The sequence below is a fragment of the Euprymna scolopes genome, chromosome 14 (assembly GCF_053919585.1).
Source record: "Euprymna scolopes isolate OS-2025 chromosome 14, ASM5391958v1, whole genome shotgun sequence".
Lineage (NCBI taxonomy): Eukaryota > Metazoa > Mollusca > Cephalopoda > Sepiida > Sepiolidae > Euprymna > Euprymna scolopes.
The window spans coordinates 115,208,569-115,225,167 of record NC_136495.1 but is presented as its reverse complement, the minus strand read 5'-3'; the positions used below and the strand labels follow the sequence as shown (position 1 = coordinate 115,225,167).

The window sequence follows — 16,599 nt, the reverse complement described above, 5'->3', positions numbered from 1 at the left end:
TCTAAAAAAAAAAAAAAAAAAAAGTAAATAATTTCACAGCCATTCCATTAAATATCATTTCACAGTCATTCCATTAAATATCATTTCACAGCCATTCCATTAAATATCATTTCACAAACATTCCATTAAATATCATTTCACAAACATTCCATTAAATATCATTTCACAAACATTCCATTAAATATCATTTCACAAACATTCCATTAAATATAAAAAGACCCCACCACCACGCAACAAAGTGGTCAGCTTCTGGGTGGTTGAATCATGACTACTGACAATGGCCAGAATCTAAGATTACCAGTCCAGGGTGAAAATATGCAAAAAGACAGGGAGGGAAGGCAGTGAGAGCTGGCTCTCTGTAAGTGAAACAGTCAGTTAAAACTGGACGTTTGAGGAGGCAGTTAGTTTTCCTGAGGGCTGGCAGTTAGTTGGGCTGATGTACCTCCCCAGGCAAGGTGAGGCTGTGAAGTTCTTACTTAAAGGATTATGTTGATGGAACTTATACTCTGGTTTGGTCAGGCAAAAATCTCGTTTTGCAAGTGTGCTATTCAATCTAAGAAAAACGATTACCATTTTAACTTCTAAAGAAAAATAAACCTTTGTTAATTGTTTTAAATTGATGTTGTGATTTTTTGTTTGGAAGAAAAATTCCTTCGTTGCAAAATTAACTAAATTGAACAACAATTTTGGACGGCACGAGTGGGACAATCAGTCTGTGCAACAAATGCACACGTGCATGTTTATATTAAAACAAAAGAGTGGCAGAATCTACCAACATCTTTGGTGCCATGAAAGCAGCCATGCAACAATATATTAATTAAGGACAAAATGGCTGCACGCATTTGTGTATGTCCACAAAAGGCTTTTTGTGTTGGGGGTTCTTGCGTCGGTTATATTCCGGGATAAGTTTTCGCATACTTTTTTGACCATAATATCTCAAATTCGCAAACAGACACGTTTTCTTTGATTTTTTTATTATTATCAAGTTTTAAAAAATTCCCGCCATCCCGGCTGTTTGTTTGTCTTTTTCGTATAAATAAAGCAAAACTATTCGAACGCAATCGCCTGGGTAGTATCTGTTCTGTAATTGATCCTTGGTCAATGTAGGGGAAACCCTTCATACTGAGAAAATTACTATTTATTTGGATACTGCCAGAATTCCCCCTTTGTTGGAGGAGCTGCTCCCCCCCCCCATTAAAAACGACCTTTTCTGCAAGTCATCTTTTTGATTGACTATGTTTAATTTGAACGCTTTACACTTTCGCTTGCATCATGGAGTAGGGGTAAGACGCCAAGTTTTCTTTCACTTTTTTTTTTTTTTTTTAAAAACACCTCCAAACACCCGGCCAATGCTGCGCATCCAGGCTAGTCTTGCAATAAAAACCAAATAAAGGCAGCAACTAGAATGAATAGCAAAACTCGTTTTTTGTAACACTAACACTAAATTAAAATTGAGTTTACTTTCGGCAGCTGCATAACTCTCACTTCCCTTATTTTGTCCTTTAGTCCTCACATTTCAAGAGCGATGTTTCTGACAAAGAGGGAAGAATTGCTGTTTTCTAAGTCAGAATCTATTCCATCTAACATTTATCATTGGCAAGTTTTTGACCTTGAAGTAGTTGTTTCTCTTTTTTTTTTTTTAAGTTTCTTACAACAAGTGGCTTCATGCCTTGTCTGATATGATTTCCATTAAAAAAAAAAAAATTCTCTTACAGTGGAGAATCAACAACTGGAGAAGGACTTGGATCTTCTACCACTACTGGCTGAGTAGGAGGATTGAGACTGGGGCGAGTCCTGAAAAGAAAAAAAAGAAAAAAATTATATTAAATGAAAAAATTTTTTTGCACTTCTGCAGTTTACGGACCATGCTCCTTTTTTAGTTTTTAGATATGATTTTAGATATGATTTTCAAGTTAAATTTTTACAATATCTTATTTATTAAATTGCTATGTGAAAGTACACAATAGTTAAAGCACTGTTACTCACCATGTTAAGAATGGGTTTCTAAATAATACTATTTCATCACAGTCTGTAAACTGCAGAAAATCAATTTTTTAAATGTATTTTCTTTTAGTAAACTTAATACTGCAGAAAAATACACAAAGATTACATAGAAAAGCTGTAGAAGGTCCAAATATTGCTTAATAAAAAAAATATTGGGTATATATATATATATATATATATATATATATATATATTTATATTGAAATTTCATTCAGAAAAATATAATTTTCAGAACAGAAATTTATTATTTGAATAAATACAATTCAGAGTTTTTTCTTAATGCATTGATTTTCAATGTAGGCTCATCTCCTCAGAGGAAAAGTCATTAGCAAATATTAGATCTAATTCGAAATAATTTTGCTATTTAGCACATACAAAGAAAATATATTAAAAATTAATTACATCTTTTTAAGGGACATAGATAAAGAAAATAGAGGAAATAAAAGTAGAAACAATGAAAGGATATGAATTTATGGTATCCATGTCGTGGTAATCCTTGTATAGAGTGGTATATTGTGATCAGAGTCCAGGTTTGTTGAATAAAATCTACATTGTAGGGAGATAGGTAAGACTCAATACCACAGGATTCATTAATCTGTGTTCCTATTCACTTAATTTGGTGACAAGTTTATTTGTACTCCTTGTCGGATACTTAGAAATTTTGTATACCTTCTTTACAGTTCTATAATTTTTTTCTTTTTTGAAAATTTGAATTAATTTTCAATAATAAGATTTTTCTATTTTATATATATATATATATATATATATATATATATATAAATAGAAAAACTGTTTTTGGAGTATTCTGTTGAACAATAAATTTAATTGTAAATTTTAATTTCTTTTCTTTCCCTTATAACAAGCTCTACTCTCTGTGTTTTTATTGAGCTTTTTTTTTATTTGTTTTTGATTAATATATAAATATTAGCTTGAAGTTTACACTTGCTTGTATCGGGTAAATCGGGTAAACATTTCATTCCCATTGCCTTGATTGTTCTCACACATATATAATTAATTTTAATAAAAAATATTCTTTAATACATCTAATACATGTTTCATGTTCACTAACAATCATCAGTAGGGATAATGTAATTGTATCACTGATCAAAACAAGCCCAACCTGAATGACTCAAACACAAGCTTCTTATCGCTAAGCTATCATGAAAATCACATTTGAAATGCTTGAGAAAATAAGTCTTGTTATATTTCTATTTATAAACACATTTGTGAGAATCGATGTTCTTATTTACCCAAAGAGGAAGAACTTGTAACTTGGCTAAATTTGAATCTCAATTTAATTTCTCTTAAAGTGCTAAACTTGAACACATTATACATGGTGACCCCCCCCCCCCCCAAAAAAAAACCCCAGAGGACATTAAAATGTTTTCTGAGCATTTTACAATCAACAGAGAAAAAAATAAGGCCAAAGACCCTAGTGTTTTGAATATAATAAACTAGTTATGACCAAAATTTCATTTCATTCAGACAAAACATTGGGCCCCGTTTTTTTTTTTGGGGGGGGGGGGCGTCACCGTGTGTGTGTGTGTGTGTGTAATTAAAATTCAACTTGAATTGCATTGAGACAATCTTTCAGAAGCACATTTTATTTCCTCAGAGAAAGAGACAATGGCTCTCACAAATTTCCCCAAACCAACATTCTTCATAAATATCTAAAGAGAACTAAAAAAAAATATACTTGAAACATGTTATAAATATCTATACACCAAACTTGTAATAACGGAAAAAAATGCAAATATTAAATAAAGTATAAAAAATAAGAAATGTTAATGGCTTCACTCATTTGAATATATATAGATAAAATTAGTTAAGGTTTCCCCTTTTTTTTATCCTTATATAGTTGAATTCTCTTTTATAGTTGTAGAATTTTGAGAAGTCAGTTTATGCAAGTGCTAAGTCTATTTAACAACATTAGTTAATGTTTTCTTTCTTTCTTTTTTTTTTTTTTTTTTTTTTTTTTTTTTTTGCATTGTTATGTAGTTGAATTCTATTTTGTAATTTTTTAGACGCTGGATAATGCAGGTACTAAGCTGCGATAGGTTAAATTTAGCCCCCCCCCCTCCCATTTTAAACTGCATTCTTTATTTTTATTTTTACATTTTTTAATTCATTATTTTTATTTTACATTTTTTAATTCAAAGACTCTCTCTCTCTCTCTCTCTCTCTCTCTACACACACACACATTAGTAGCGTCCAAAACTAAGGGACAAAATTTTCAAACATAATATTTGTTAGAAATAACTGTAAAAAGCTGAAATTTTGACAACTGGTAGTCGTTATCATCCATAATAACATACTAAAATTTGAATCATTTGCAAAGGATAGAAAAAGAATCATAACAATTATTTATTTTCAAAATAGGAACGTCCAAAAGTAAGGGACAAAGTTGAGAGGAACAATGTAAACAGTATGCTATATTCAAATTTTTTAATTTCCTCTAAAGAATAAGTCTTACTTAGTCATGTGTAAACGTTGCATCTGCTGGCACCATGGCGAAACGCCAAAAACTTTCAATTTCAGCTTTTCACAGTTGTTATTTCTAACAAATATTAGGTTTGAAAATTTTGTCCCTTAGTTTTGGACGCTACTCTGTGTGTGTGTGTGTGTGTGTGTGTGTGTGTGTGTGTATATATATATATGTATATATATATATATACACACACACACTGCATATCAAATTATTAACGAGTTTACATTTTTTTTAAATATTTAAGGAACGAGTGAATAAAAATCCATGAAATTTTGAGAAAGTGCTTACAATACTATTCAGCTACTCCAGTCAGAAAAAAAAGTATTTAAAGCAGTATTAGCGAAACTATGGCAGAAGATAAGAATATCTGTTCATTTCAGTGTGTCAAGTTATTAACGAAGTTGAAAAAAACACAATATACCCATAACTTGTTTATTGAAATAATTTTCAAACATTAAATGAACTAGGAAAAATGTTTAGAACACAATAACTAAATAGTAATTTCTACGTTGACATAATTAGTAGGGGATGCAATCTTTTTTATGAAGGACTTGTAAAAGACGTTGGTCCACAGAATTAGTCAAATTTGTGATTTCGTCAACAGTTATCCCTCGCGATACCTCGTGGAGAGTATCCCACAACTCATCTTTGCTCTTAAATTGGCGTCCACTTGCATAGAGGCGTCGCTTCATAATACTCACAAGGTTTTCAATTGGGTTCAAATCTGGTGAATTCGCAGGCCACTCCATCTTCCATAGCCCAGAAAACCCCAATTGTTACAAATAATCTTTGCTTTTGTTTGCTGCATGCGAGGGAGCATTATCCTGCATAAAAATAATGGTTCTGCTGTACGTCAGCCTTTGCTTTTTCAGCCATGGTTCAAAGTGCTTCTTTCAGAAAAGCTATGTAAGCATTTGACATCATTTTTACGCCTTCTGGGACTCTCCATGGGCCAACTAAAGTACCTCTGATAATCCCAGCCCAAATCATTATCCAACCACCACCTTGCTGGCACCTTAAACACTTATGAAGATGTCATCCATCTAAGACCCATCCCTTGCTCCAGCCATCTGGGCCATCCAGAGTGACATGCACTTCATCCGTGAACAAAACTTTGGAAAAATCCATTTTAATGTTGTCCTCTTCCCATTTCAGTCGGTTTTGTATGTAATGTTGCTTTAATGGAGGCTTTGTCACAGGATTAACAGACTTTGCCACTTATTTCAGAAGCCGGCATCGAGTACTTTGAGACATTCTTCAATCCAGCTTAGTTGAAGACTTCTCGACTTGTCTGCCCAGGGTTCTTAACAACTTCGCGTTTAATTTGAAGTAGAGAACGGCGTGAAACAACTCTGGATGTACCTTTATCAGCTCTCTTACGCACCTTTGCAATGTCCTTGACAAAGTTCTCCACAGTTTGATGGTGCCTTCCTATCATTTTCGATATTTCGAGGGTAGTTTTACCTTTTGCTAACTGTTCTGTAATAGCACTTTTCAGAACTACTCAAGCCACCTATACGACCCATTTTATTGACGAAACATACTGCCTTGTTAATAATTTGATACACCTCAAGTACTGTGGATTCAGCAATTACGATGGAAAGTTCTGGGCTGTATGCAGAATACTCTAGCACCTCAGAATTCAGTTTGTTAATGGTTTCAATGGTTGCTTTGGCAACATGTGAGCGTGCATTGTCAAAACCTTTAACAATAATCCTCGGCATTTGATGCAAATTGCAGGCTCCAGGAGCTTGGTTAGCAAACCACAATATCTTGCACTGTTGATTGTACTCCACTTTTCCAGGAAAATCTTCCAAAATAAAACCTTTGGAAGTCTTTAAAAAAAAAAAAAAAAATGTTTAGCATAAACTTTCCTACAGAAAGTGGACTCCTGAACTTCTTTACTAGGGAGGATGGATGTTTCTACTCCAAGCTCTGCCTCTTGGTTTCAGGACTTTAGTGATGAACCCATGATTCATCGCCAGCAACTCCTGGACTAAAAAATTCTTCACCTTCATTGTTGTAGTGGTTCAGTAACGTTTGGCAGATCTACACTCATCACTGCTTGTGCTCTTCTGTAAGCTGTCTTGGCATCCAGCTTGCAGAAAATATTGTACCCAAAGATTTCATGAGTGATTTCTTGAGAAAAGCCCAAACTGATCAGCAAAGATTCTGCTATTTCATGGTAATGTGCCAGTTTAGCAATAACATTTGTTGAATTTGCATAGTCTTCTCTTCCCTGGTGGAGATGGATGAACGTCCTGCTGCGTTCTACATGTTTTACACTGGTTCGACCAGTTTTAGACTTCTCAATCCATTCATATACTGTTCTTTTCAATAATGCACTGTCTCCATATTGTGCGAAGAGTTTTTTTGAATTTCTGCCCCGGTGAACTTTTTGACCAAAAAAATCGAATCATAGCACGTTGTTCTTCTCTGGTGCATTGAGCAAGTGGAGCGTGCATTTTTATCAACTGAAAGTAACGTGTTAGAAGTGAACAAACAATTAAATTAGCTGATCATGATCACGTGACACAATAGTCGATGCGTGTTAAAAAAAAAATTGTGAAAAAGTTCAAGCAAGAGTGCACAATAGAGCAATGTGCAGATAATTTTTGATTTACCCTTGTATATATAAAAAAAAAATCAAATATTAAATTACTTGCTAGTCAGACCAAAATTAAATTTTTTTTTCACAAGTGTTTATTTCATTTTAGTTTCACCTGTATTAAAATTCAAAAATAAAGAAAATTTTGAATGATGTACATACCTGTGATGAAACAAAAATATCATATTCCAAAAATAATGTAAATTGATCAAGTAGTTTTATTTTTATAAAGAAAATCATTTTTATACAATTAATGGGAAATCGTAGGCATTACAACAGAAATCTTCCAAGTTTGAATTATTGTTGAGTTATCTCTCCCTTTTTTTCTCTCTAAAGATGGTTTTCAAAATGGCAGACAAGGCAGTCACTGATTACTCATAAAATTTGATTTTTTTTTATTATAAAAAAAATAAAATAAAACTACTTTATCAATTTACGTAATTTTTGGAATATATTTTCATTTCGCCACAAGTACGTACATCATACAGATTTTCCTCCTTATTTATTTATTTTTTTTATATAGGAGGAATTTTAGACAAGAACTGATGCAGATGTAACGTTTGGTTATACTGGATAACAAGCTTGGCCTTTTGGCCCAAGATCAGACTGAGGCAATTTTTATTTGTTCCTATCCAGAGTGCCCCTTTTTAAAGAGCTGGATTTCCCCCACATAAAAAACTGACCTTGTGTTTAACTCTGCCCTCGTGGGGAACAATAGTCAAACTGATAGATGGGACACAACTGATACTGCCTATTGACTTAAGAACAAAATGTAGTATCTGTTCTGATACTGCACTCCATCTTTTCTGTCGTTGGTCAGTGACTGGGGCAATATTACTTTTTTTGTCCAAATCTGCAGTTCCCTATTTTCAGGAGCTGGAATTCCCCCACATATAAAAATGACATTAGGTCTAACAGCCCTTGTGGGGAGACAAGTAAATAGAGACGACCAGAGATAATTGTTTCTAGCATCACAATCACTTATCATGTAGGACTTGTGGTAAATGCTCACAAATACACACGTAATTGCCTTCATTTATAGAGAGACAAGTACACATACTAAAAATGTTACTTTGTCATCTTCAATTTGAAACGAAAATATAAATTTCCAAACTTAGTACTGAATGACAGATGTCATAATAATAACCAATAAAAACAATTTCTTTTTGAACGAAAGGCCAAAAAATGCAGAAGAAACTTATGTGCGTGCTGTCGATGTGAATCATGTGACCACGAAGTAAATGTCAAAACTTTCATTCCCTCTGACAGCATTTCAGGATTTGTTTTCGTGTTTGAGCACAAATTACATTTCAACTCATGCAATACATGCAGGGCAAGTCCGCAATTCTTTATGAATAAATTTTAGTTCTATCATTTTCTGCATTAAATCTAAATCGAGGGTGAAAGGGGGGGGGGGAGAGCACTCCCCTCCCCAACAGTATTCCAATAATTACATATGTTGTGCTGGAGGGTAGGGGATCATCCCACTCCCAAGTATATAATATCTCCATTTATAAATGTACTTATGTTTTGTGAATCAAGTAATAAATAATCTAGAAGATTATTACCTGCAAACATTTCATCCAGGACTTTATAAAGGAATTTATAATAAAAGTCAACTTATATATACAATTTTGAAAAAAAAAAATAAATAAATAAATAAAATAAATAAATAAAAAAATAATTTATAGTTCAAAATATAAATTTCTGTCAAGCATTTTATTATTTGCTCCAGGACTCCAGTGAAAAAGATAAAAGTTCTTAACGAGTCTTTACATCAATCCCCTTGCTATATATGTCTCCCTGAAATTTGATCAGGGGTGAAGGAAGGGAATGCTTGTTGAGGAGGGGGGGGGGAGGATTCCAAAGGAACGGTTTCAACAGCATTTTTTGGAGGTAATTTTATTTTTGTCCCCTTCATTTAATCTATTATATTAAAAAAATATATGGAATCACTAATGTAGCAACCAATTTTGTTCCTGTCCAGAGTGCCCCGTTTTTGGGAGCTGGATTTTCCCCACATTAATAACCGTCCTTGTGTCTAACTGCCCTCGTGGGGAGGCAAGTAAATAAAAACAACAATGCTTAGTGCATTTTTGAGTCAAAAAACCAGTATCTTTACACAGCCTGATCTGGAAGTACCAGCCAGATGCCCTAACAGGTATAATCAACTGGAGCTAAAGTGGACCTGGGAGCAATGTTCACTAAGGGGCAACTTGACATTCTCCACAACTCCCATATGGGGCCTCACCACTGGATGCCTTAAAGTCATACCCAAGTTTTTTGTGAACTTATACTGATACTAAAGTTTTCATAACTAAGAAGAAATATACAGATCAATTTTATATGAAAAAAAAAAAAAAAAAATTTATTTATTTTTTTTGATTTTTGTCAATAAACTCCAGTGAAAGAGTCAATTTACTTACACAAGTTTTGAGCATTTAGGTTTGGCTTTTGAGGCAGATTTGGTTGAAGTCATTTTTGATGTTCTGAAAAGTAGAAACAACAGCAAAATAAACTCAACTTTTTTTCTTTCTTTTTTTCTATGTCAATTTGAAAGTCTTTCTACATCAATTTAATGTTTCTGTAAACCGTATAAACGATGTTTAACTTCTGGATCTCCAGTTTAAATTATTGCATGTAACACACAGAAAACCTTGGTCAACTCTTCTGACTAAAAGCAAAACAGCTTTAAATCATGAAAACTGCCTAAAATTAAATAATATGTAATACTTTTCATTTAAAAAATATCTTGAATTTAAAAAAGCTACAAAAATTTGCCAATCTTTAAACTGCTGTAAATATATCGCATGGATGTAATTCATTATTTTCAGAAGATTCAAGCCAAAGCTTTTAAAATATTGAGGGTGAGAATGAAATCATTGGAATTATCAGGGGTCGGACTTTTAGAATCATTAGGGGTTGAAATCTGACTACTGAAATTTTCTTATTCTAAAATAAAAAAAAAAAAATTAATTAAAAAAAAAAAAAAATTAAATAAAAAATAATTAAATTAAAAAAAAAGCCAGTGTGGGTTAGCCATATTGAGATGTTATTTGGGCTGCAAATATGTGATTTTGAATAGTTAGTCAGGGTTTACATTTTTTTTTTTTTTTTTTTTTTTTTTTTAACACACACAGGAATAACCCCTTATCAAGGCTCGGAGGCCACTCGAGGATAAGGGTTAATGGGTATACATTAGCCAATGTGATTAAAGCGTAATAAACATAAGTAGTGGAAATTTTGTAAATTGGATTACTTAGGGGGGACGATTCATCAAGAACTTGTTTACATTGGACTTGAAGACAATCAGATTGTAGTCAGCCGGAAAGTATGGCAAACGGAAGAGAGTTCCATAGGCATGCAGTTCTAAGAAAGAAGCTTTGTTCATGGAATCTACATTTAGGTTTAGGCACAAATAAAGGGAAAAGTATTCTCATGTCAGGTTGTCCTGATAAACCCCTAGACACTTGAGGTTAATGTCTTGTAGGCATTCAAGTTCTCTCCATTAATGTGTGTGTGTGTGTGTGTGTGTGTGTGTGTGTGTGTGTGTGTGTGTGTGTGTGTAAAGTAAAGAAACAGATATTCACGCATGGGAATCAGTGACATCTATATCAATGACAAAAAAAAAAAAGCTAAAATTTAGATGACTTTCTCAATATTGGGGCCACAACTCCTCAATCAATTTCTCAACAAGGTGAAATTTAACATAAAATAATCCCCATACTAGCGTTTTAGGGCAGTTAAACAAACAAACAAAAAAAAAACATTGATGCCGCTGTTCAGTCTCAAAAGACAAAGGATACCCCCTGTAGGGGCAGTTGCACATGTAATTGTGAGGCAAGGGTTGCGCAATCTCAACCACACCTCTCCTGAATTGGCAATGTTTGAGTCCAGTGGCAAGGGGAAGTCCAGGACAACTGGAAACAATGCCGAGATAAGTGGAGAGCACATACAGCACCTGGAAATCCCAAATGGTCACCCATTTATTACTGACCAGGTTCAACGTTGCTTAACTTTGGTGATCCAGCAGGAACTGGTGTCAATGTGATTTTGCCGTACAAAAAAAAAAAAAAAAAAAATCATATAAATGGTAAACCTATTCATAGTGTTCAGAGGTTGGGGATCAAAAAAGATGTAAAAATACTTACACATTTTTCAGTGGTAAAGATGATCTTCTGGTTGCCTTAATTCTGAAACGAAATAATGATCACTTTTATATTTGACAAGAAAATAATATCCTACCTATCACTACCATCATCTAACGCAGGGATTCTGAACCAGTGGGTTGCAACCCCCATGGGAAGTCACAACGTCTGGGCAGGAATGCGTGTAGCCTTGTTAGAAGTTGCTTAATATAACATGAATTTTATTTCATCAATAACATTTTTCAAGCTTTTATTTAGGTGCAAAGCAACACGTGTGCTCCATAAGTTTAATGACATTAGGTGATATTATCAGTGCATGTCTGCTTATCTGTAAGCAAATGTTTATGTGTGAATATGTATGCATGTGCTAGTGAGTATGTGTGTACTCACTAGCACATCAATCTCATGCTCATTGTTGACTGCTGTCCTTCCCAGAAAATAAAAAGAAAATTAAACTGCTGATAGTAAGCCCCAAGTAGGGGGACCGCATAGTAAAAGAGGAGCGAGTGCCAAAAAGTTGGGAACCGCTGATCTTATGTATAGACGTTACCACTATCAATCTATATACCTATAAAGTAGTTTGTTTTTGTTTGTTCTGGCATTGATATTAAAAGCCTACCTTTTCTTTTTAAAAATTATTAAGACATACTTTTTAATATACTCAGTCATGGATATGTGAGTGACTACCTGAAGGCTAACTAAATTGTATATTCCTTAGAAAAACGATCATTAATTACTTATTCATTTTTTATGGTTTCTTAATAGATGATTCGTTTTATTTAACTACTACACTGAATTTTATTTATGCAAAGTTTCTATATACTGCGTGATTGTCTAGAATGTAAGACAAAAACGTTCTAGCACATGAATATATATATATATATATATAAGTAATCTTAGTTGTATGTGCAAAAACTCTACTAAACTCCTGAATATTTGGTCAACAGAGTTAAAATTTTATATATAGATTTAGACCTATAGCATACTTTTGATTTGGAGTTTACCCTGCAAAAATTGTTGCTAAGGGGTGAAAATTGAAAACAAAACTGGGTTATTTTCAAACTTTTTATATGCATATAGGCATGGCTCAGAGGTTTAGGAATCAGGCTGGAAAGTTGTAGCTTCTGGTTTCAATTCTAGCCGATGGCATCCAAGTAATTTTTTTTATTTTTTTTACTTTTTGAAATCACTACTACATATTGGGTACAATTGATAGAGAATTGACTATAATAATAAATACAAAATTACCATAAATAACAACATCATATTTAAGCTTGTTTTATGACCAGAGAGAGAGAGGGAAGATTATTAACTACACCTGCTTATTTATCCTTTATTTGTTTATTTATCTACCCCAAACTTTACTTATTTAATATAAATATACACATCTATATATATATATATATATATATATGTATGTTTGTGTGTGTGTGTGTGTGTGTGTGTGTGTGTGTATATTTATATTTTTATGAATATGTATATTTGTACAATTGTATATACGTATATATGGGTGCATGTGTGTGTATGCACGTACGTGTGTATGTCTATGTACATCTACATCTCACTGGAGATTCGTACATGTATCTCCATTTGTATATGTATGGCTGGGTCTATATATATATATATATATATATTTCCTTGTGTGTGCTTATGTATATGTTTATATGTGTGCGTGTATGAATGTATATACTCATGGGTCGTGTGTAAATGCATGAGTGTATATTGGTATATCTATATCTATGTGCACGTGTATGTGTTCGCATACATCTGGGGGTTAATATCTATATATATATATATATATATATATATATATATATATATATATATATGTGTGTGTGTGTGCATCTATGGATATGCATGGCTGAACATATGTATACGAGTACAGCTGTATCTGAGTTTATATGCATGTATGTGTTTATATGTATGTATATATGCCATTATCAGCAATACATTTAACACTGAAAATAAAATTTAAACATAACCACTGCCCAAAGCACCATGCTAGAAGCCCACCCCATGTATATATGAACTTGACGATGCGTCTATCTAACCTTGCATTATTAACTACACCCATGTATTTATTTATTATTAACTATCCTAACTTTACTTTATTTACTTGGTATAAATGTGTACATGTCTGTCTATATGTATATGAAGGATTTTAATAACACTGGGGGAAATGCCATTATTGAAATTGAGGATTTTTTTTTTTTTTTTTTTTTTTTTTTACGTTTAATCGATAAGAAATACTACAAAGTCTGAAAATCTAATCTCCAAAACCAGTATGTAGTTCAAAATTATTTGAATCGAATGAAGGGGGGAAAAACGTATGAAAAAGAGGGATAAAAAGAATTAAATTAAAGAAGATATCTTTCTTTTAATTTAATTCTTTTTATCCCCCTTCATTCGGTTCAAATAAAAAAAAAAAAAGAAAGTCCTCAATTTCAATAATGGCATTTCCCCCAGTGCTATTAAAATCCTTCATAAAATTTTGTACCCATAAAAATCTTTTTATATATGCATATGTATGCCCAAAGCACCATGTTAGAAGCCCACCCCATATATATATATATATATATATATATATATATATATATATATATATATATATATATGAACTTAACAATGTGTCTACCCAACCTCGCATTATTAACTACACCCATGTATTTATTTACTTATTATTATTTATCCTAACTTTACTTTATTTACTTGGTATAAATATATACATGTCTGTGTGTATATATATGCCCAAAGCACCATGTTAGAAGCCCACCCCATATATGTATGAACAATGCGTCTACCTAACCTCGCACTATTAACTACACCCATATATTTACTTATCTATTTATCCTAATTTTACTTTCTTTACTTGGTATAAATATATTCATGTCTGTATATATATATATATATATATATATATATATATATATATATATGTGTGTGTGTGTGTGTGTGTGTATGTCTATGTATGTATATTTGTATTTTTATAAATATGTATATTATGTAATTGTGTATGCATGTATATGGATACATGCGCGTGTATATGTATGTATGTATGTATGTATGTATATGTACATCTACTTCTTACTGAAGATCTATATCTCCACGTATGTGTGTGTATATATATATATGTGTGTGTATGTCTATGTATATATGTGAGTATGTATATGTCTATAAGAGTTGTGTGTATGTGTTTGTATGTCTGCATATAGATCCATGTATGTCTGCATATGCATTGTCTATGTATAGGTGTGTGTGCGTATGTGTCTGTATATGGATGAGTGGAAATGTACATATGTATGCGCTTAAAAAAAACAACCCATTGTAAACCGAAATGAACAAGTCGACCTATAGTGACTACGAAAATTTTAAATGGCACCCTGTACTTGTCAAAAACATAACATCTACACTAACCCTTTCCCTCTCTCCCTCTTTCATCTACTTAATATACCTTGCTGAACAAGCAAAAAGCAGTTAAAATTTAAAACCTAAAAATTGAAACTCCTCCCCCTCCTCTTTTTTCTTTACCATCCTCTCTCCACCCCCCCCCCATATCCATATATCTTCACCCACGCCTACCTGAATCTGCTACCCCTACACACACAATACAATCTAATGTATTTTAACCTTCAAAACTGAAATATTGTTAATACCTGTCTCCCTCCCACTTATTATATCCTACCCCCCCCCCTTTTTATCCTTATATAGTTGAATTTTCTTCTGTAATTATAAACTTTTTAGAAGTTGGATTATGTAAGTGCTAAGTCTGCGACAGGTTAAATTTAGCCCCCCCCTCCTGAGAATTTAAATTGCATTCTTTTTTTTATACAAAGCTTCTTTAGACTATATATAATAAATTCCACAGCCAAACAATGTTGCAGCCCACAAGAGCCATGACAGTCAAAGAACCGGAAGTCCAAGACTCGTGTTTCGCCCTCATTTGGGCTCATCAGTTAGACACATCCAAACTCAGGATTCGAAACCCGAGCCTCTTGCATGCAAGGCAAGCACTCTACCAACTGGACAAATGCCCTGCACACAAGAATTTCTATTAACCAACACAGATCAAGCAAACCGCGCCGAAATCCGACTGTGAAATGAACCTACTTCGTCTCAACAAGGGACGCGGTCATCCAACCAGCTAATAACCCCAAGTCAATGTCTCGTGTATATATATATATATATATATATAGAATATGATATGTAATTTGGCTTCAAACGTATTACATACATATTTTATTTTAAAATTTAAACAGCACCTGTATCACAGAAAACACAAACATAACCATTTCAAACCATGTGCACCAGGCGTCATTTCATGGATATGAAAGAAAATATATCACCATTGAAAAGAACCTATGGATTTTTACTACTAAAACTTTCCTGTTTAATAACACCAGACGGGAGTAGGGAGGGGAGAGATAGAGAGAGAGACAGATTACCTGAAGAAGGTGTATTGCGCCGAAATTATAAATGATTTTGAACAAATAGATATTTGCCTATTTTACAAAAGTTTTTACATTGTAATTTGGCTTCAAATTATATATATATATATATATATATATATATATATAAAATGAAAATTACAATTGAATTTACCTAAATGATTAAAGATGGTAAAATTAAAGTAAATTATAAATATTAAAGAATTATATTTATAAAATTATCTCAGCCAGACATAAAAGCTCGATAAAACCAAATAGGAAATAGAGCTTATAATATGAGCAAACAGTTAATAAAATGTTAAAAAATCACTTTGAAATGAGTTAAAAACATATTTAATCTGAAACGGAAACACTAGATAAATGGATAGTCCTTAATCCGTGGAGTTTCGAAGAAATACTCTCCTTCTCATCAGAGGGTAGGAATTAGCAAAATGCAGGATCGGATTTTGCATGCAGAAGTATTTGATGAAACAACAAGTAAGTCAAAGATCTTACTTGAAAACAAAATAAGTTAAGCAGAGGGAATATGGTAAAGAAAAAGGTGATTACACATGAATGGACAGTCTGGTGGAAGATAAAAAATCCAGTGACGGTAAAATCCAAATGTAAAACTTCAAGAAAGTTAAAAGAATTTCCATTTGTACAAGTAAAATCCAAAGACATCCCGTAATTGGAAGAAGATGGTCCATAATAATCCAAAGGCAGAAATCCATGGAATAATTCACAAACATGTGTACAAGGAAAAAAAATTAATATTAATAAAAGAAAAATAAGATGTGCTTTTCATTCTACTTCCAAGACATAACTATAAATAAAAAAGATCTAGGAAGAAAAAGTAGAGAGAGAAAACAAAAATGATAAATTAAATATAAAATAAAGGGAAACAAAAGTCAAAACGACCCCGAC

At 32.7% G+C, this 16,599-nt stretch overlaps 1 protein-coding gene across 2 annotated transcripts in view; it reads right to left on the bottom strand.

Annotated features, from left to right (window-relative positions):
• LOC145293236 (uncharacterized) overlaps positions 1-16,599 on the bottom strand; it is a 165,823-nt gene that overhangs the window by 33,485 nt on the left and 115,739 nt on the right. For both annotated transcript variants that reach the window (XM_080139804.1, XM_080139803.1), the window contains exons 3-5: positions 11,252-11,293; positions 9,527-9,589; positions 1,714-1,794 (exon numbers count right to left, since the gene is read on the bottom strand). In XM_080139804.1, coding sequence (XP_079995930.1) covers positions 1,714-1,794; positions 9,527-9,589; positions 11,252-11,293 — 186 coding nt within the window. The remainder of the gene's footprint in view (positions 1-1,713; positions 1,795-9,526; positions 9,590-11,251; positions 11,294-16,599) is intronic.